The 21,394-nt window shown below is 42.9% G+C and overlaps 1 protein-coding gene and 1 non-coding gene across 2 annotated transcripts in view; both read right to left on the reverse strand.

Annotated features, from left to right (window-relative positions):
- Positions 1-4,931, reverse strand: part of LOC119932856 (V-type proton ATPase subunit S1-like) — a 49,706-nt gene extending 44,775 nt beyond the window's left edge. Inside the window, exons 1-4 of the mRNA XM_038751978.1 lie at positions 4,872-4,931; positions 3,814-3,940; positions 3,639-3,707; positions 1,361-1,554 (exon numbers count right to left, since the gene is read on the reverse strand). Of these exons, the coding sequence (XP_038607906.1) occupies positions 1,361-1,554; positions 3,639-3,707; positions 3,814-3,940; positions 4,872-4,900 (419 nt within the window). The 5' untranslated portion in view covers positions 4,901-4,931. The remainder of the gene's footprint in view (positions 1-1,360; positions 1,555-3,638; positions 3,708-3,813; positions 3,941-4,871) is intronic.
- Positions 4,932-5,401: 470 nt separating this feature from the next.
- Positions 5,402-5,539, reverse strand: LOC119933867. The gene has a single exon (XR_005452735.1). It is a non-coding gene; the product is annotated as a small nucleolar RNA SNORA7 (small nucleolar RNA).
- Between the last annotated feature and the right edge of the window lie 15,855 nt (positions 5,540-21,394).

The raw sequence follows: 21,394 nt of genomic DNA on the forward strand, positions 1-21,394 counted from the left end.
CTCTATCCAACCTTTTTACTGGATACAAGAACTCACCTCTCAATCCAGCAAAATGCTCAAGAGATGCCATGTGCCAGGTGACTACTGCCAAAAAGCTTTGCAAATTTTACTTATTCACAAAGTAAAATGCAGGAAAGCTAATGCAACAGATCCTGGGAGATCTGAAGGGACAAAAATAGCCCAATAGCAAGGATCGCATCTCAGAGCAATTCATCAGCATGTACAATTTTCAGCTGTAGAAGGCACCAGCCAGTCACCCTGAGTACTTATAATCATTTTTTAGTTGAATTTTTCCCTAGAAATCAACAAAGTTCTGTAGAACACTAGGATCTCAATTCCTTAAATATTTATTCTAGGAGGAACTGTCAGGGCCTGGTGCAAGAGAAGGTCTTCGTTTCAATTCATTCAGAGCAAAGAAATTAGCCCAAAGTAACAATTAGCCAGAACTTCCTGATATCCTACTATGGATAGAGTATTGGTCTCATGACCAAGAAAGGAAATTGGCAGTTGAATATTGGAGTCACAAACTTGACTGAGGCAGGTGGAATTGGGCTTTAAATGGAACATGCTGTAAATGAGCCAACATATTGATGGATTTAATTCTGACCTTAAGAAGGCTATAAACTATAGATATCAACTCTATGGCGGGGATGACTCCCAGGCTCTTTGAACGTTACTGCCAGGCTCACACATGCAAAGTCTTTGACAAAATCTTAGAGTTTACAGACAGGGATGAAAGACCCAAAACTGTGGCTTTTTCTCCCATTAGCTCTTAAAAGCATGTACCCTTCCAGTCTCTAGCCTCCTCCCCCAGCCTCCCTGTCCCCACTGTCACTGCCCTAAAAATTAAAAGTTGGCCCATATGCTGAACTAGTGATTAGAACAGTGCTTTGCACATAGTAAGTGCTTAATAAATGCCATTATTATTATTTAGATTGCCAGATAATTATTTAATTTATTAACAAAATTAATTTATGTTGATATTTGCCATCTAAAAGCAATGGGTTTTTTTTCCTCGTGGGGGAATATTTCAAGTTAACTACTGTTTTAACTTTTTCATTTGGTCTAATTATTTTGCTATTTATTGCGAATCAGGCAGGCAGTCAATTGTATTTACTGAGCACTTACTCTATGCAGAGCACTATACTTTGTGCTTGGGAGAGTACAATACAGTAATATAACAGGCACATTCCCTGTCTACAATGAGTCTAGAGTTCCTTGAGGGCCAGGCACCCTGCTTAATTCCCACCTGAGAATTATTTTCCCATGGTTACCAAATAGAAAATAGATAAGTAAGCACCTAATAAATACTATTACTCCTAAAGAAAAAGATTCAGGTGTTTTGAATGTCATTCTGTACCTTTTGACAGGCTGGAGTGTCACTATGACTAAGTTAGGCTTTCTGGTATCTACCTCCAGGTGAGATAGATTAAAGCCTTCTATGTGTGTTAGCTTCCAGTGGGCCATTTTGGGGAGGTGGTCCATCACGTGACTGATAGCCTTGGAGTCCACAGAAGGTAAAACTAATGCCGATGCTGATGTTGAGAGAATTTCCTGTGATGCAGAAACGGAAAACTCAATCATGTTTCTCATTCAAGTGATCACTGTCCTAATTACAAATGGAAAGAAGTGGGATGAAAAAAACTTGAGGGATCCCATGCAGAGTGTGGGAAGGGTTTGGATTTTGTGGTGCCTGCTTGCTGTGGACTAGTGAAAAGGGGCAGTGTGGTGTAGTGGAAAAAGTTCGGGCCATGGAATCAGAGGACCTGGGTTCTAATTCCCACTCCGTCCATTGCTTGCTGTGCCTCACTTTCTTCAAATGTAAAATGGGGAACTCCTTCCTGCTTAGACTGTGAGCCCCATGTGGGGCAGAGACTGTGTCCAACCTGATTAACCTAGATCTGCCCCAGCACATAGTGCTTGATACATAGTAAGCATTTAACAAATATAATCAATCAATCAAGCATATTTATTGCATACTTACTGTATGCAGAGCACTGTACTAAGCACTTGGGAGGGTACAATACTACAGAGTTGGTAGACACATTCCCTGCCCACAGCAAGTACACAGTCTAGATGGGGAGGCACACATTAATATAAATAAATTATTGGTATGTACATAAGTACTATTACTATACTACACAAATATATTATTATTAATGTTAATAGTAATTGTGGTATTTGTTAAGTGTTTACCATATGTGAGGCACTGTTCTAAGCTCTGTGATAGTTACAGGACAATAGTGTTGGAGACAGGCCCTGTCCCACCTGGGGTGTACAGTCTTAATCCCAATTTTACTAATGAGGCAACAGAGGTACAGAGAAGTTAAGTGACTTGCCCAAGTTAGTATTTGTTAAGCACTTACTATGTGCCAGGCGCTGTACTAAGTGCTGGGGGGGATCCTTCTGCACATCCGCCAAGCTAGCTCTCTTCCTCCATTCAAAGCCCTACTGAGAGCTCACCTCCTCCAGGAGGCCTTCCCAGACTGAGCCCCCTCCTTCCTTTCCCCCTCCTTCCTCTCCCCCTCCTTCCTCCCCCCATCCCCTGCCTTACCTTCTTCCCCTCCCCACAGCACCTGTATATATGTATATATGTTTGTATGTATTTATTACTCTATAGTAATAAATTTATTTTATTTGTAAATATTTTTTCTATTCATTTTATCTTGTTAATATGTTTTGTTTCGTTGTCTGTCTCCCCCTTCTAGACTGTGAGCCCTCTGTTGGGTAGGGACCGTCTCTACATGTTGCCAACTTGTACTTCCCAAGCGCTTAGTACAGTGCTCTGCACACAGTAAGTGCTCAATAAATATGATTGAATGAATGAATACAAGCAAATCAGGTTGGACACAGTCTCTTGTCATATGTAGGGCTCACAGTCTCAATCTCCATTTTACAAATGAGGTAACTGAGGCACAGAGAAGTTAAATAACTTGCTTGAGGTCACACAACAGACAAGTGGCAGAACCAAGATAATAATAATAAATCTGTTTGGGAATCTGTAGGTCCTAGGGCAAGAGAGGGCTCATGGGAGGTTGAATTTCCTCCTGGCAGGAAGTTAAAGAAAGGTGTTGGTGCCTTACTTCCGTTCCCTCCCTTCCTGGCCCCAATTTCCCATAAGGATCACCACAAAGTTAGCAGAGGACCATTTCCGGACCAAGAATCTTGCAGGCATTCCTGGACAAGTGGGAGGAAGAAAGGAGGAGGAGCCCCCCAGAACTGCAGGGCTCTTTGCACTCACCCCAACTCACCCTGGCCCAGCTCAGTTTGAGCCTGTCTAGGGCAGGGCAGGCAGTAAAGGAAGCAGGCCCCGAGCCCAAAAATCGTCATGTAGGAATAGGAGTGGCTGAAAGTTTTAATAGCTAAAAGTTTTTTGAACAATTGTTTTTGGGTTGATTTTACCCAACCATGTTATGCCCTATTTACCAAAGGAGGATTTCAGTAAATGATGTCCAATTAGAAAACCAAGCCATTTTACCATTCTTCCTCCAAGACTGAAACTTGATTGTTCAGTTTTTTTCCATCCTATTACTCGACTCTGTTAAGAAAATATAAATTCTGCCACTTGGTTCAAACATCATTTATTTTTCCAAGAAGTCAAACTGTGTGAAAGCAGCATGTGAAAGAGCAGTACTTGCCTGAATATTGCTGAGTGACCCCTCAGATTCACAGTCATTGCTGAAATATGTGAGGTCATCTACACTGAGCTGAAAAACAACAAAAAAATAAAAATGAAGTGTCAGCCGGGAAGTGGCATCCCAGCTCATTACACAGGTAGCCCTCTGGATTTAAAAGATGGAACAAATTACGTACCTCATCTTGAAGGAATAAGACAAGATTCTGGGAATGCTGAGTAATAGCTGGTTTCAGGAACAAGTGTAGCTCCTGCTTTGAGATAATATGTCCTTCATGAAATGCAGGCTGAAGAGGCCATAGTGAGCTGCAAATAAATTGGCAATTATTCCTCTTCACACTTGTTCCAAAAGTAGAAAGATTTGTGGTGACCTCTAGTAAATACTTTAATAAAGTTAATAAAAGTGGCATAACACATTTTCTTAAAGCAGAATTTAGCCTTAAGGATAAACAATACAGTACTTTTTAAAATCAAATGCTCAGTAAAGTCTCAAATTGATATAATTGTCTCCAAAGGAGTTTTTCAATTTGTTAAAAAAAAAGAATGATCCCTTATTCTGTACTGACATTTCACCCTTGAGGAGAAGAAGTCTAAACAGTCTTCAATTTTAAGAGGAAAAAAATTATGGATGGGATCATTAAGAACATTATTTTTGCAAAGGGACACCTTAAAAAACACACAACCTAGTATTTTAAATGACGTGAAGCTAAATTCACACTTCAGCCGACTTCACTGAAGTTTTAGTTTAATAAGAGAAAAACGGTAGCATGATTGAGGAACTAGGACTTGACAACCAAATAGAAAACACTCTTATACTGGTAACAGATGAAAGCAATATCCAAACTACTTGGAGACTTCCTCAACTACTACTCTTTTGTAGCACCTGGAGGGTAAAAACAGTGTCTGCTTTAGTGTTCTGTGTCCCACAAGCCCCAGGCAGTGTTTATCCTCTGAGGCTCTCCATCAGTTCTTTCCATCTTACATAGCAGCTCTCTTAAGCTTGCCTTCCTCCTGCCTTCTAAATTTATCTTCTTTATGTGCCACTCTCCCACTCTGATCTCTTGCCCCGCCGTTTCTTCCTGCCTGCGACTCCTCCCCCCTTGAAATCCACCAGGTCACAACTCTGTTCATCAATCTATCAATGGCATTTATTGAGCATCTAATGTGTGCAGAGCACTGTACTAAGTACTTGGGAGAGTAAAATATAACAGATTTGGTAGACACTTTCCCTTTTCACCTTTGTCTTGTCTTGTGCCGTCCAGTCATCTTCGACCAATAGCTATGCCATGGACACCTCTCTCCCAGAACGCTCCACCTCCATCTGCAACTGTTCTGGTAGTGTATTTGTAGAGTTTTCTTGGTAAAAATATGCAAGCAGTTTACCGCTGCTTCCTCCTTGCCACGAGAAGCAGCATGGCTCCGTGGAAAGAGCCCGGGCTTGGGAGTCAGAGGTCATGGGTTCTAATCCCAGCTCTGCCACTTGTCAGCTGTGTGACTTTGGGCAAGTCACTAAACTTCTCTGAGCCTCGGTTGCCTCATCTGTAAAATGGGGATTAAGACTGTGAGCCCCATGCGGGACAACCTGATCACTTTGTACCCCCCCAGCACTTAGAACAGTGCTTCACACATAGTAAGCACTTAAAAATTCCATTATTATTATTATTATTATTATTATTATTATTATTATTATTTATTCTGCACAGTAAGCTTGAGTCTTTGCCCTTGATTCTCTCCCATGCCACTGCTGCCCAGCACAGGTGAGTTTTGACTTGTAGCAGATTGCCTTCCACTTGCTAGCTACTGGCCAAGCTAGGAATGGAATGGGTATGCCTCTATCTGACTCTCCTTCCTGTAGTTGAGACTGGTAGAGTACTGGGAACTCTCCAGGTGTGACCCTGAGAGGAAATTCACCCTCAAAACCCTCTGAAATATCTCAACTCCCCCAATAATTCTACCCTGATTAATTTTCAACATCCCATAAGTCTCTTCAACCAAACAGCACTTAGGTTTTTATATCCAACCTCCCCAACTATTTACATACAGTGAATGACACAGTTATATAGCTATTCCATCCTGTCATACATGAGCTCTTGTCTTTTATATCTTCATTCTTTCTTTGTCTCTCACTATCTGTGAATAACTTATCTCTACCTTTTTCCTCCATTAAATTGTAAACCCCCTGAGGACAGGGACCAAATCTGCTATTTTTATTGTATGTTCTCAAGGGCTTAGGACAGTGCACTGCACACAGTAGGCTTAATAAATACTGATGAAGATGATGATGACAAAATTAAAAGAAAAAGGAATGCATTTTACTAAAAGAACTTCCAGGTTATTAAAAACAAACTCATAAAAAGAAAATCTAAATAAGGGTTGAAAGTCTTAGACTTCCTAACAGTTTTATTTCAACCTAGCCACAGTGTCTGGGATATAAAGGAGATGTATTAAAAATGATATGCAACATTATCAAGACAATTTCCTTAATTAACATAAGATTCTTGGTGTCAGAGGCAAAGCTAGGTATTACACTGGACTGTTGGACAAAGTCCCCATCCATATTGATTGTTCCTTTGATTTCTTTTAGACTTGATTTGATGTCCTTTCCAGAATTTTACTCAGGACCTTTGACAAGCAGTAAATCCTCTTAAACAGAGGCAGAACCCCTCGACACACACCTCCCAAAAAAATGAAAAGGGAAGGAGAGATCATGTTCCCTATGGTCTTATTTAATTTACATTGATTTCCCATTATAGCCAACATTACATCTCTCAACTATTCTGGAAAGTTCACGGGGAACTAAACTACAAATCTATTTTATTAAAAGCATAATTTCATTTCTCAGAAGCATCTGCTTTTAAATACCCCTACTTACTGACAACTGCATAATGGCAGTCAGGGGATAGGATTTTTCCTTTTAATTTCACTATCCATGGCAATTTGGCTTACAGTGGATGTTGTGCAGATAAAGAGATTGTGATTCAGTTCAATAAAGAGTTTGAGGACACGAACCTATTCTGTGCTTGCAGATTTTAGTCATGTTATTCTGTGGTTTTTTTTTTTCATTGCCTTTATTAGTCAGCAAGAGACAGAGAAAAAGGGGTTAGGCCTGCTGCAAAAAGGTGTTCATATCTAGTCAACATTATTGTATTTATTGAGTGCTTAATATGTGCAGAGCACTGTAATAATAATAATTATGGTGTTTGTTAAGCACTTACTATGTGCCAGACACTGTACTAGGTGCTGGACTAAACTAAACACTTGGGAGAGTACACTACAAAAGAATTAGCAGACATGTTCTCTGCCCTCAGCAAGCTTACACCTCTAGAGTGACATTTCAGTAGAAATCATCAAGTACAACTAATGGTTACTAGATTTTCATGTCACCATTATCAGTAGAAAAGGAGCAGCAGGGTGTATAGCAAAATAGATACTGGCGTTCAGTGTTCTGGGATTTTAATTTGTGGCTGAACTGTCCTTGTTCAGAGTACAACCATGACCACCCAATACTACTACTATTACTACTACTACTAATAATAATAATAGTAATTGTGGTTTTGTTAAGCACTTACTATATGCCATGCACTGTACTAAGCTTTAGAGTTACAAACTAATTAGATCAGACTCAGTTCCTGTCCTATATGGAGCTTAGATTCTAGAGGACTGTAAGCTCCTTGTGGACAGGAAACATGTCTACCAACCTTATTGTATTGTACTCTCCCACGCATTTAATACATTGCTCTGAAAATAGTAAGTGCTCAATAAATACTATTGATTGATTGATTGATGGGGCTCATGGTCTAAGGGGAAGAAAGAACTGATATTTCATCTCTATTTTACACATGAGGGAACTGTGGCACAGAGAAGTTAAGTCACTTGCCCAAGGTCATACATTACGCAAGTGGTGGAACCAAAATAAAAACCCCAAAACCCTGATTCCCAAGCCTGTGTTGTTTCCATTCATTCATTCATTCAATTGTATTTATTGAGCACTTACTGTGTGCAGAGCACTGTAATAAGTGCTTGGGAAGTACAAGTTGGCAACATATAGAGACAGTCCCTACCTAACAGTGGGCTCACAGTCCAACTTAACTAAAGGTGAATATATACAGTTGAGTGCCAGTGAAGTCAAATGTCATCTTTGGATCTAGTATCTTCAATTATCCTTGGCCATTTCCTCATGGAAGCAATGAGACTTCCCAGCTTCTTGACATTCACTAGATCACCTCACTGGGACCTGAAAGTCAAAGTTCAGTGAATGCATCTCAGGATCACTGGGGTGGTTAAACTTCACAAGATTATTCCATCCTTCAAGAAGGCATGATCTGCTGCCATTTTCATCCTTCTCAGAGTCACATCCCCACCCTGACAGATTCCTTTTTCTTAATGATCAGTGAGGATTTAATGAGCTCTTCATGTTTAGGAACCCAAAGTCTACTGACCTCATTGTTCCTCCAAGCTCTTGGTGAAAAGGGGAAGACAAGGAGTTACAAAGTGAGAGGGAAAAAGAGAGAGAAAGGCAGAGACAGAGAGGCTCAGGTCTGGCTGCTGATTCTGCCTCCCCTGTTCCATGCTCCAGAACTACTCAGAATCTGTAAGAACTCATCATCTCTGACCCCAGTTGCTCCTCAGAAGACACTGATGTGGCTCAGGACAGCCCAGTTCACTAGTATTTTCCCTGAATCCAATTGGGTAGCTTAAGCATTATTCAAAGAACTTCTTTTACCTTATTGTTAGTTACCCCAAACTGCCCACAAAGGATTGGAAAATCTCTAACTCGTTCAAAAAGTGAAAACAGCACGAGCAGTGAGAAACAACTCCACCTAGTGGAAAGAGCATGGGCCTAGGTTCTAATCCCTCTCTGTCATCTGTCTGCCATGTGACCTTGGACAAGTCACTTCACTTTTCTGTGCCTTAGTTACTTAAACTATAAGTCTGTGGGACATGGACTGTGTCCAACCTGATTAACTCGTTTCTATCATAGTGCTTAGTTCAGTCCTTGACACGGAGAAACACTTAACAAATACTATTTTTAAAAAGCACTAAACAATATTATGGTATTTATTAAATACTTATTAAGTAGATGAAATGTTATCAGCTAGGACTCTGGGGCATTGGTCTGACAAAACGGGAGCTGCAACCATGGAAGTATCTCGAGTCAACACACATACAAACACATGCTCTCACACACAAACACATGTACATATACTGCACATATACATTCTCTTTCTCTCACATACACACAGACATACTCACACACCTTACTCTTTCTCTACAATATAGACACACACACCCACTCTCCCTCACAGAGATATATACACCTATTCTTTCACACATAAAGACACAGACGCAGATCCTCACCACACATACTCTCTCACACACACAGACCCACACTCTCTCACACCAACACACACACACATACTCTCGTTCTCTCAGACTCACACATTTTCCTCTCTCACACATATAGACATGCACATGGACCACACACATACCCTCTGTCACCCACAGACACACACACTCATACATACTCTCTCTCTCAAACACCCACCCACACAAATGACAATAGAGACATTTCTTAGGTTAGTTTCCAGCTGCTGTGAGGTGGGGGTAGGGTCATTTAGATGACCAGAGTGTCCATGTAGTCAATTTCCCTTACCACAGAGTCCCTCAAAACATGGGGCTCAGGGGAAGAACCTCTTTGCCTCAAAGAGATAGTAGTCATGGTTCACTAGCGTTACCAACTTGGCATGCTTAGCTCATTAATGAATTTCTCCCCAAGGGGTGGCCCTTGGGGAAATCAGCCCACAGGAATCAGCTCCTCTTAAGCATCACTGCTTGGACAGTAAACAGGCAGAAATATGCCAGAGTTGCCATGTTCAGTACACTATCTTGAATTAATCTTTAACTCTTACTGATAAATCATTCGAGAATTCTGCAAATCTTCTCCTGTTGGAGAACGCTAATACCCTGCTTTTAAACAAGTCTGGTTGTAGGTTGTGGTACCCCAACTCGTAGTTCTTCTGTGTTTTTTTGTGCTTCAGGTAAAAACAATTAAATGTTTCAACATACATAGGTTTTTGAGACCAGATATGCTGGATGACTGCAGTCACATGCAGCATTATTGTTGTCATAGCAATAGTGAGCATTGTTGGTTTAAAGTTCATCCAAGCTAACACTCTGCCAACTTTGCTCTCTGGTACTTTGGGCAACTTTCTGGGAATGCAGTTCTTCTTCCTTGAAATTCCTCCCAAATTAAAGCTTCATCCTCTCGCTGTTGTTTCCTTCCCTCTGCTTCATGACACAGTAATTCATCATTATCACCTACCAGCATATCTATTCAATCCCCTGGCTCACTCGTTTCACCTCTCTATCCATTAGATTGTAAACACCTTGTGGGCAGGCACTGCACCTTTTACACCTTTGTGAACCTTAATGTGGGGCAAGGACTGCATCCAACCTGATTATCTTATGTCTACTCCAGTGCTTAATAAACTTCTTGACATTTAGTAGGTGCTTACAAATAGCACCATGATTACTATACCAAGAACCTAATCATCATCATCATCATCATCATCAGTGGTATTTATTGAGCAATTACTATGTGCAGAACTCTGAACTGTTTGGGAGAGTACAATACATAAGTCAGTAGACACGTTCTCTGCCCGCAGTGAGCTTACAGTGCTCTGCACATGGGAGATTGCCAGTATATTTCTCTGTTCTTCATAGTTTCTTGATATTTCTGTCCTCAGTACATATTGCTGGGTGAAGGCATGCACCCCTTCTGGAGCAATGACTCTGAGTCAGTTCTTCCTCGACTCTAAACCCAAACTCCCAATGGAAGAAATGTCCTTTCCTAAGATTCCTGAGCTGATGTTGATTGAATCAGAGCATTGAACAGAGTGACCATAGCTTAATACACTCTTCAGAGAGCTTTGAGACCTTTTTCTCAAGGCCAGCCATCTACTGGTCCTGGTAAGTCATTTGCCTCTGTTTCTTCACCTGCAGAATGGGTAACAATTATAATAATGTTGGTATTTGTTAAGCGCTTACTATGTGCCAAGCACTATTCTAAGCACTGGGGAGGGGGGGAATACAAGGTAATCAAGGTTGTCCCACGTGGGGCTCACAGTCTTAATCCCCATTTTACAGATGAGGGAACTGAGGCACAGAGAAGTTAAATGGCTTGCCCAAAGTCACACATCTGACAAGTGGCAGAGCTGGGATTAGAACCCATGACCTCTGACTCCCAAGCCTATGCTCAATGGAAACACTGAGCCACGCTGCTACCTTCCTCAAGGTAGCAAACAGGGAAGACCATTCCAGAACCACTGGGAGGAATGATCTTAACCAGAATACCAATATGAAGTTCAAGAGGAGATTGAATGATGTCATGCACAATGGAGATAATTAAAGAGGAAAGGTTAAGACTATTAGAAAACTTGAGAACGTTTCAAATGGATTATCTGATGAAAAGTCTATGATTGGAAGGGAAGGTTAGGGATGTACTTAAAAGATGTACATCAAAGAGAATAACTGTCCAGTTCATTGATTCTCCATCCCTGTCCCCTTAGGAGAGAGCATCGTGGGCTGGTTGGGGATCAGTGGACCATCGATTTATCTAATCTTTCTAATGCACTTATGTGCTAGAAAATGATCTCCTCCAAGAGTTCTTCCTCAACTCAGCTTTCCTTTCCCCTTCTCCCACACCCTTCTGTGTCATTCTCGCACTAGGATTTGCACCCTTTATTCACCCCTCCCTCAGCCTCATAGCACTTATGTACATATTCATAATTTATTTATTTTTAATATGGTATTTACACAGATCCAAGTTCCAGGTGACGCAATAGAGTTAGTGATCTTTTTCCTCAAGGAACTTTCAATCTAGTAGTTTTAATAATTGTGGTATTTGTTGAGTGGGTATTACGTGGCAAGCACTGTTCTAATCACTGGGGTACTGGGGTAGATAGGTCAGATCAGACACAGGTCCTGACCCATAAGGGGATCACAGTCTAAAGGGGAGAGAGAACAGGCATTGTATCCCCATTTTTATAGATGAGGAAACTGAGACACAGAGCTATCACACAACATACAGCAAAATGATGACAGCAGGATCCCCTCTAGATGTAAATTCGTTGTGGGCAAGGAATGTGCCTGTTTATTGTGTATTGTACTCTCCCAAGTGCTTAGTACAGTGTTATGCTCACAGTAAGCACTCAATAAATATGATTAAATGAAAGTGTGAATGAACGAACACTAAATGGCACATGATAAGCAAAGAGGGCAGAAGAAATAGTTTAGCTGTTCAGTGGAATTCAGTTTGAAACAAGACTGCTTGATCAAGGAGTGCAGAAAGACCACAGCAGCAGACAGACCAGGCAGGCATGTAATAGAAAGGGGTTCTTTTGGAGCCGAGTTCTTAGTTTTGTTCTCAAGCTCCCTGTCCTCTTTAGAGGACTGCCCCCCGAATGAAGATTGTTGCTATCAGAAGGAACCTCTCAAGCCAAGGCACACTACATCAGGACCATCAGTTTACAGCCCCCTCTAAAAATCCTCAGCCTGGGAGCAGGGGAGGAATAACTCAGAATGGTAAGAAAGGCCCTGGAGGCAGCACAGAGCAATATCTGTCCAGATTCTGGCCTTTAGAAAAGATAGTGCCTTAGTTTGGGACCCAGGGTATTGGAGCAGGAGCAATTAGGAGAAGAATCATAACATGCAGCATCAAGGCCCGTTTTTCCCTTATGTGAGGTTAAGGTCTGGGTTCTTCTGCATGCAGTCCATTAGGAAAAACACAGACTCCAGGGGAGAGAGGAAGGATTCTGTCGTGTATTTCTGTTAAAAAGGGATGCGAGAACAGACAGCTACCAAATTCATCGACTTCAACCAGCACAGACTGTGACCTTCTGATGGAAATTAAAGTGGTGTTGCTGAAGATCTTTTTCTCGCAAAGGATGATTGTGTGTCTGCACATTAGACATGAGCTCTGCCTATAAAGACTAGGGTGGAAGGCAGGGCCGGGGCATGGGTGAAGAGGAATGTGCAGTTTCCCCTTGACATGAAGGTTGAGAGATGGACCAGAGGCAATATGCTAACTGGTTCAGCCAAGGTATTGTCATTGTCAACATTATCATCGATGGTATTTATTGAGCTCTTACTATGTGTAGAGCACTGTACTAAGAGCTTGGAAGAATACAATACAGGAGTTGGATGACATGTTACCTGCCCACAATGAACCTACACTTTAAAGAGCCCTAATTCCTAGACACACACATATTTTTCTAAAATTGCCTGATACAAAAATTCAGGACTATCCCAGCTAAACTGGGACAAATGGCCATCTTTACTGTAGGAAATGCATCCCTGAGGAGACTATTGACAAAGCCATTTTAAGCTGCAGTTTCCCTGTCAACAATAGGAGCTTGCTGCCAATTCACTCCCAGTCTTGTCTGCAAAGATATAATCCTGAAAAACATTTTGCAAGTGAGAACACTTTTTCACAAACAGCCCCATCCTGTCCTTAAATTCCATATGGACTAGCATCCCAGTCTGCCTTGTCTCTATAATTCAAGCAAGGTCATTTTTTATGGTATTTCTTAAGTGCTTACTATGGGCCAAGCTTACACTAAGAGCTGGGGTAGATACAAATTGGTCGGGTTGGACACAGTCCAGGTTCCATATGGAGCTCACAATCCCCATTTTACAGATGAGGTACTTGGTTACCTTCCATGTACCCCAGCGCTTAGTACAGTGCCTAGTGCATAGTAAGCGCTTTACAAATATCATTTAAAAAAGGCAGAGAAGTTAAGTGATTTGCTCAAGGTCACACACCTGAAAAGCCGCAGAGTTGGGATTAGAAGCCAGGTCCTTCTATCAGGCCTGTGCTCTATCCACTAGGCCATGCTTCTTCATAGGAAGGTCTGCTTTCTTCCTTTCCCAGAGATATAGCCTTTCCCAGAGAGTTTCCCCCATTTCCCACCGGGGCTCACCTGATCTCCCTTTGGCCTCCCCCGAGATCTCTGCTTCAGGTTCAGGAAAGAGGGATGCTGGGTTTGGTCTCTACTCACCTATGGGTGGACCAGAGCATCCAAAGGACATGATCGGCTGCCTGCTTGGCTGGAAGCAGTCCCCCAAGGAGGCTGAGCAGAGAGGCGAAGGACTTCAAGCCACAACCTGCCATAGCCTCGCAGGGTGAGCGGAGGACTGAACCAGGCTGTGGAGATGGCAAAGAGTTGGAGATTGTGAGGGGTGGGGTTAGGAGGGAAGAAACATTGGTGTTTTCTGGCTGAAGCTGCAGTGGCTGGAACCAGCTAGGATATTGCCTGGGGCTGTTTTGTGTTAACAAACTCCAGTCCCCTCAGGAAGCCTAACTTGGGTGTTGGAATGGCCAACAGCTCTGTCCATAGGAGGGGAGACCATTCTTGCTGGAGCCAAACTCTGGGCCGATCAACCCAGGAAACTCCATTCACGTCTGACCCACAGGGTGTCCTGACCTACTCAGCTTCCTGCTATTTCACTGCCTGACATGGAACCATATGAACATTAAAATCCCTCAAGCACCAAACCCGAGGGTAGGGACGAAGACTCAGGCTCCACCTTTCTGCCTTTTTACTCTGCTGCTTATTGTCAAATGCTGCGTGGTTTAATGGAAAGAGCCAGGGATTGGGAGTCAGAGGATGTGGGTTCTAATTCTGGCTCAGCCACTTGTCAGCTGTGTGACTTTGGGCAAGTCACTTCATTTCTCTATGCCTCAGTTCCCTCATCTGTAAAATGGGGATAAAGACTGTGAGCCCCGTGTGGGACAACCTGATTACCTTGTATCTACCCCAGCGCTTAGAACAGTGCTTGGCACATAATAAGCGCTTAACAAATACCATAATTATTATCCCCCCCTTCTAGACTGTGAGCCCATTGTTGGGTAGGGATTGTCTCTGTGGCTGAAGTGTACTTTCCAAGTGCTTAGTACAGTGCTCCGCACACATTAAGCACTCAATAAATATAATTAAATGAATGAATGAATGCTCCTTTTTGACCCTTTGGGTTTTCACAAGGACCATTGCCTCAGCTTTGGGCTAGGGCTGGTGGGAGACTGCAGCGAGTCCTTGTTCAGCAGTTTCCTGGGGAAGTGAGAAGGATGAATAATGGAAATAGAACAAAGAACTGCCCATTTGGTCCTTTGAGATGAGTATGGAGTGGTGGGATGAGGGGGAGCCTATCAACCCATAAATCGAAATCTGCTATCTCAAAAGGAAAGTGGCCCAGAGAAGCGTCATGGTCTAGTGGAAAGAGCATGGGTCTGGGAGTCAGGGGATCTGGGTTCTAATCCTGACTGTGCCACATGCATGGATAGAGCACAGGCTTGGGAGTCAGAAGGACATGAGTTCTAAACCCAGTTATGCCACTTGTCTGCTGTGTGACCTTGGGCAAGTCACTTAACTTCTCTGTGCCTCAGTTATTTGAACTGTAAAATGGGGATTAAGATTGTGGGCCCCATGTGGGACAGGGACTGCGTCCAACCCGATTTGCTTATATCCACCCCAGCGCTTAGAACAGTGCCTGGAAAATTGTAAGCGCTTAACAAATGCCACAATTATTATTATTCTTATCATTATTATTATTATTATGCCCGTCCTTGAGTTGCTTATAATCTAATCAGGGACACTGACTGTATACACACAAAAGAAACTGAAGTAGAAAACATAGATATAATGGAAAAAGAAAAAGCAAACAAAAACAAACTAAAGAAGACATTCATTATGGGCAGGGAACATGCCTGCTAATTCTGTTGTATTGTCCTCTTCCCAAGGGCAAGGGTCAATGCTCTGCACAAAGTAAGCGCTCAGTAAGTACCACTGATAGATTGATTGATCGATCAATAACAAACAAGTGCTAAGGATGGCTGATGGAATGTCACTTCTGCTAAGTGTTTGTAGGGGATGAGTAGTGTGCCAGCTCTTTTCACCACTCCCTACCCGCCTTCAACTCTACTCTAGCTACCTGTCACTCTATCAGAGCTGTATCTGTCACAGTGGTGGGCAGTGGGGCTCTAAGAATGGAGGTCCTGGCTTGGTGGTTCAGTGGCTGGCCCACTGGCTATACGAGGTGTTGGGAAACCTCCACCCACTTTTCTTCCTTTGCCTCACAACCAGATGGAAAACCCCCAATGGGTCATGGGCACTCTTTCCTCCTGGACCCAGGTTGTTGGCAGTGATTATCTTCCCCTTCCTGAGGTCAGAGGTCAGGAATCCTAGGACCTGGACCATAATCTCCCTGAGTGGGATCTTCTGGGGATTTTATGTCCAAATTGTAAACTTTCTGAGGATAGGAACTGTGTCTTCAGTTTTATTACATGCTCACCATTTCCTAGTAAAGTGCCCTGCCCATAGTCGGGTATCGGGAAACAATGTTTAATGAATGGGAATGAAACAGGGAGAGAAAACAAGGAGCCCTACTTTGGGATGTAGAGATAATTCAAGCGTGACACTGAGGAAGAGCTGGAGTGAGTAGCCCAGGACTAATTTTATTGCAAGGGCTGAGAACATGCTAAAGAGTACTCGAGGGACAAGAACCAGAGCCACTGAACCTTAAGGGTTTATGGAAGGGGGTGATGAGATGAGGAAAATTAGCTGTATCCTCTGGGGCTCAGAGGACAGTAGGTGAAAGAACACTACTCAGTATTTCAATCTGCTCAGCCCCTATTAGCTCATCTACTGTAAAAATATTCATGAAGAAAAAATGTTCACAGTAAACTGGAGGTTGGCTCTTCTACATTCCCCTCCCCTACTCCCAAGAGCCGTGAAGCCCCCTTACATATTTCCTGTTGCTGTTAGCTCCTGAATTCATTCTTGCGATTCCTTCCAAAACCTTAGCGGAAATACGAACTGGGATTTACATTTCTTCAGAAGGGAAGAAAGCAGAGCAGGCCAGTCTAAGACAGAAGTGAAAAGCAGAAAATCAAGAAACCAGGATGGTGTTAGAGCAAGGAAAGACCACTGGAAATCACCATGGTCTGGTGAGGAATCTAGCCCAACCCAAAGCCAAATGGGATTCATTGAGTTCTGTGAGAGTTTGGGTATCTCCCATCCAGACCTACCTACATGCCATAACAGCCCCTTTTATCAGTAGTAGTAGTAATAGTAGTAGTAGTCGTAGTAGCAGCAATAGTAGTAAGTAGTACTAGTAGTGGTAGTTGTCGCAGTAGTAGTAGTATATAGTACTAGTAGTAGTAGTTACTGTCACAGTAGTATTTGTAGTAGTAACCAGTACCATAGTAGTTATCACAGCTCTGCCACTTGTCAGTTGTGTGACTTTGGGCAAGTCACTTAACTTCTCTGTGTCTCAGTTACCTCATCTGTGGAATGGGGATTAAGACTGTGAGCCCCACATGGGACAACCTGATAACCTCATATCTACTCCAGTGTTTAGAAAAGTGTTTGGCACATAGTAAGCACTTAACAAATACCATCATTATTATTAGTAGTACTAGTAGTAGCAGTAGTAGTAAACAGTACAAGTAGTAGTAGTTGTCTTCAGAGTAGTAGTAGTAATATCAATCCCAGCATTTGCAAAATGCCTATTTCATGCATTGCTCTGTAATAGGTGCTTGGGAATATACAAAAAAAAAAAATACAACTTGTAGGTATTCTCTGTCCATGAAGAGTTTACAATCAGGAGGGAAAGACAAACACATACAACTCTAACTTTCAAGCCTCCCTCTAGCCTGTAAGCTCTCTGTGGGCAGGGAATGTGTCTGTCAGCTCTGTTGTACTGTACTCTCCCAAGCACTTACTACAGTGCTCTGCACATAGTAAGTGCTCAATAAATACTATTGCTTGATCGATTGATCAAAACTAACCTCCCCTCCCCAATTCCAGACCCAGAACAATAAAGTCCCCAGTGCTCTAAATACTTATTAAAATTCCCTGCTCCATGCTTCATTCATCAACCAAACCAGCCACACCAAGGGGGTAAAGCCTGCTGCAACATGCAGCATGAATCTCAGTACATCAGTCCCAAGGGTGGAGGGCTTCACTTCTATCCCCATTCTTCCTACACATTGGCAGTTTGCCCTCTACCTGTAAGTACTGTTCTGATGCACTGTTTTCTCTGTCTTGAAAATGGTTCTGATGCATCACTTTCTTCCTCTTGAGAAAGGTTCTGATACACTACTTTCTCCCTCTTGAGAAACGTTTTGATGCACCATTTTCTCCTGTTTGAGAAAGGTTTTGATGTGCCATTTTCTACCTCTTGAGAAAGGTTCTGATACACCACTTTCTCACTCTTGAGAAAGGTTCTCATGCACCATTTCTCCCTCATGAAAATGGTTTTGATGTGACATTTTCTCCTTCTTGAGAACAACCCCACTGCACCATTTTCTCCCTTTTGGGGTGTTCCTTAAGCAATGGTGACAAAACGTTTTGAACAACAGCCACCTGAAGTCAAGGAAGCTTCTTGTACAAGGTTTTCAGTAACTTTCAAAGTCTGTGAAAAGATATTAGCCAAGGCAGAATGCTGTGAGAGTGGAGAGGGGTACCAACGACTCAAATGCAGTCTCAACCTAAAGGAAGCATTTTGTTTTAATCCATACCGAGCCAGAATAAAATGTGCTCAATACTAAAAATAAAGTGATGTTTCCTAGTGGAGCCCACTGAATGACTAATTTGAGAAAGCTCTCCTTCCTTCCTCTCTTCCCTTCCAGAGAACCATCATTTCCAGAACACAGTAAGTTTTTCTGGAGGAATCCATCGGGCTGACAATTCCAAAGCACAAATAGAATCGAATTTGGGATGCTGAGGAAGCTTTTGGTGTTATAATTAAAAATCTCAAGTCAGGGGCAGACCAATTCCAGTTAGGAATGAGCCAGAAATTAGCTCACTAGGTGGAATTTGCATCCATGAACAGCAGCAGGAACTGCACCTACACCGTGGTGATCAGGGGTGTAGTTTTGTTGAAGAAAAGCTTGGAAACTCTTGCATCTGTAATACATAATACTTTGCCAACACAGAAAAATATGTAAAATAAAACACATTAATGAAAGACAATCCATTGCAGTTGTTTTCAAAAGTGAGATGCTATGCATAGCTTACAGATGGATTTCACACAAATGCAAAAGAGATTGGGAAACTTGGCTCCCATTAGAGATGAGCAAGATGAGGAAATTTCTGAAGACAGCAAGCTTCTCTTACTTTCAAAATGCAACTCAAAACTCATTTCCTCCAAGAAGTCTTTCCAGATCAGCCCTGTCTTGATCCTGTCAATCGGGGAGAGATTCTGGACTTCTCCAATGAGTGTGAATCGAGGCCTGTGGAAATGGTCAGCCTCTGGTTAGTGTTTGGGCTGGAAAGATTCCAGGGCCATTTGGCCCTTATGTCCAAACCCCACCTACCCAATAGGGTGAGGGGCTAACTAATGTACCCTGTTCTATTATTGTGAATACTCTGTTGAATTGTACTCTCCCAGGCAGTTGGTACAGTGCTCTGCTCACAGAAAGTGCTCAAAAAATACCAGTGATTCATTCATTCATTCAATCGTATTTATTGAGCGCTTACTGTGTGCAGAGCACTGTACTAAGTGCTTGGGAAGTACAAGTTGGCAACATTTAGAGACATTCCCTACCCAACAGTGGGCTCACAGTCTAGAAGACAGACAACAAAACAAAACATATTAACAAAATAAAATAAATAGAATATGTACAAATAAAATAAATAGAGTAATAAATACGTACAAACATATATACATATATACAGGTGCTGTGGGGAAGGGAAGGAGGTAAGACGGGGGGATGGAGAGGGGGGGCGAGGGGGAGAGGAAGGAGGGGGCTCAGTCTGGGAAGGCCTCCTGGAGGAGGTGAGCTCTCAGTAGGGCTTTGAAGGGAGGAAGAGAGCTAGCTTGGTGGATGTGTGGAGGGAGGGCATTCCAGGCCAGGGGGATGATGTGGGCCGGGGGTCGACGGCGGGACAGGCGAGAACGAGGCACAGTGAGGAGATTACCAGCAGAGGAGTGGACGGTGTGGACTGGGCTGTAGAAGGAGAGAAGGGAGGTGAGGTAGGAGGGGGCGAGGTGATGGAGAGCCTTGAAGCCGAGGGTGAGGAATTTTTGCCTGATGCATAGGTTGATTGGTAGCCACTGGAGATTTTTGAGGAGGGGAGTAACATGCCCAAAGTGTTTCTGCACAAAGACGATCCAGGCAGTGGCATGAAGTATGGATTGAAGTGAGGAGAGACAGGAGGATGGAAGATCAGAGAGGAGGCTGATGCAGTAATCCAGTCGGTATAGGATGAGAGATTGAATGAGCAGGGTAGTGGTTTGGATGGAGAGGAAAGGGCAGATCTTGGCAATGTTGCGGAGGTGAGACTGGCAGGTTTTGGTGATGGATTGAATGTGAGGGGTGAACGAGAGAGCTGAGTCAAGGATGACACCAAGGTTGCGGGCTTGTGAGACAGGAAGGATGGAAGTGCCGTCAACAGTGATGGGAAAGTCGGGGAGAGGGCAGGGTTTGGGAGGGAAGATAAGGAGTTCAGTCTTGGACATGTTGAGCTTTAAATGGCGGGCAGACATCCAGATGGAGATGTCCTGAAGGCAGGAGGAGATGCGAACCTGGAGGGAGGGAGAGAGAGCAGGGGCAGAGATGTAGATTTGGGTGTCATCAGCGTAGAGATAATAGTTGAAGCCGTGGGAGCGAATGAGTTCACCAAGAGAGTGAGTGTAGAGAACAGAAGGGAACCAAGAACTGACCCTTGAGGAACCCTTACAGTAAGGGGATGGGAGGTGGAGGAGGAGCCCACAAAAGAGGCTGAGAATGAACAGCCAGAGAGATAAGAGGAGAACCAGGAGAGGACAGAGTCTGTGAAGCCAAGGTTGGATAGTGTGTTGAGAAGAAGAATGAATCAATTGAATGATTGATTTATTGATACAATGTGGATAAAGATAGACAGTTTTTCAGGGATACCCATGAAAGAAATCCCTGTCAGTAGCTCTAAGACTAGTACAGTGCTTTGCACACAGTAATCACTCACTCACTCAATCAATGGTATTTGTTTAGTGCTTACTGTATGCCTAGCACTATACCCAGTGCCTGGGAGAGCACAATTCAACAAAGTTGTTAGACACATTCCTTACCCTCACAGTTCAGTCTCAGTTTTCTGTTTGATCTGAGCTGCTATTCAACCAGTCTGCTGTTATTCAACCAGGACCTCCTTTCTTTGTTTCTCTGATCAGAGCACCTCTTCCACCATCCCTGAGGACCAGAAGGGCTTTCCTTCTTTGCTGAGAACCACTCATCCTTTGCCCAAGAAAACATTCTTTTATGGAATTAGGAACTTCAAAGTCATTGAATCCTGAGGGGACACTTGGAGACGACCAGTAGTCAGACTTGACCTGTTCTACTTGAAATTATTTTTTTTTCTGCCATAAGGGAACAAAAGCATTCATTATGGCTAAAAGGAATGAACAGGACTGTTCCCTCAAGGAAGTGGGGCGGAATGAGGAGGAGACAGTGAGCTGTACCAAAGCGCCTTCCTGCTTAGATCACCCGTATGAAAGCAGAGACCTTGAGCTCTGAAAAGATGCACCCTGGGACTTTGAGGGGGATCATCTATTTTTATTTCCTCCACCTTCAGACAGGATTCTACCTCAACCCCCATCTCTTGACACTCCATCCTGAGAAGACAACTTCACCGCCTCCCTCAGCCACCGCTTTCTACTTCTAAAAGTCTGCGCTGCCAAGATATTTTTCCTTCTACATAGCCCCCATCACTCATGCTGCCACCT

The sequence above is a fragment of the Tachyglossus aculeatus genome, chromosome 10 (genome assembly GCF_015852505.1).
Source record: "Tachyglossus aculeatus isolate mTacAcu1 chromosome 10, mTacAcu1.pri, whole genome shotgun sequence".
Taxonomy (NCBI): Eukaryota; Metazoa; Chordata; class Mammalia; order Monotremata; family Tachyglossidae; genus Tachyglossus; species Tachyglossus aculeatus.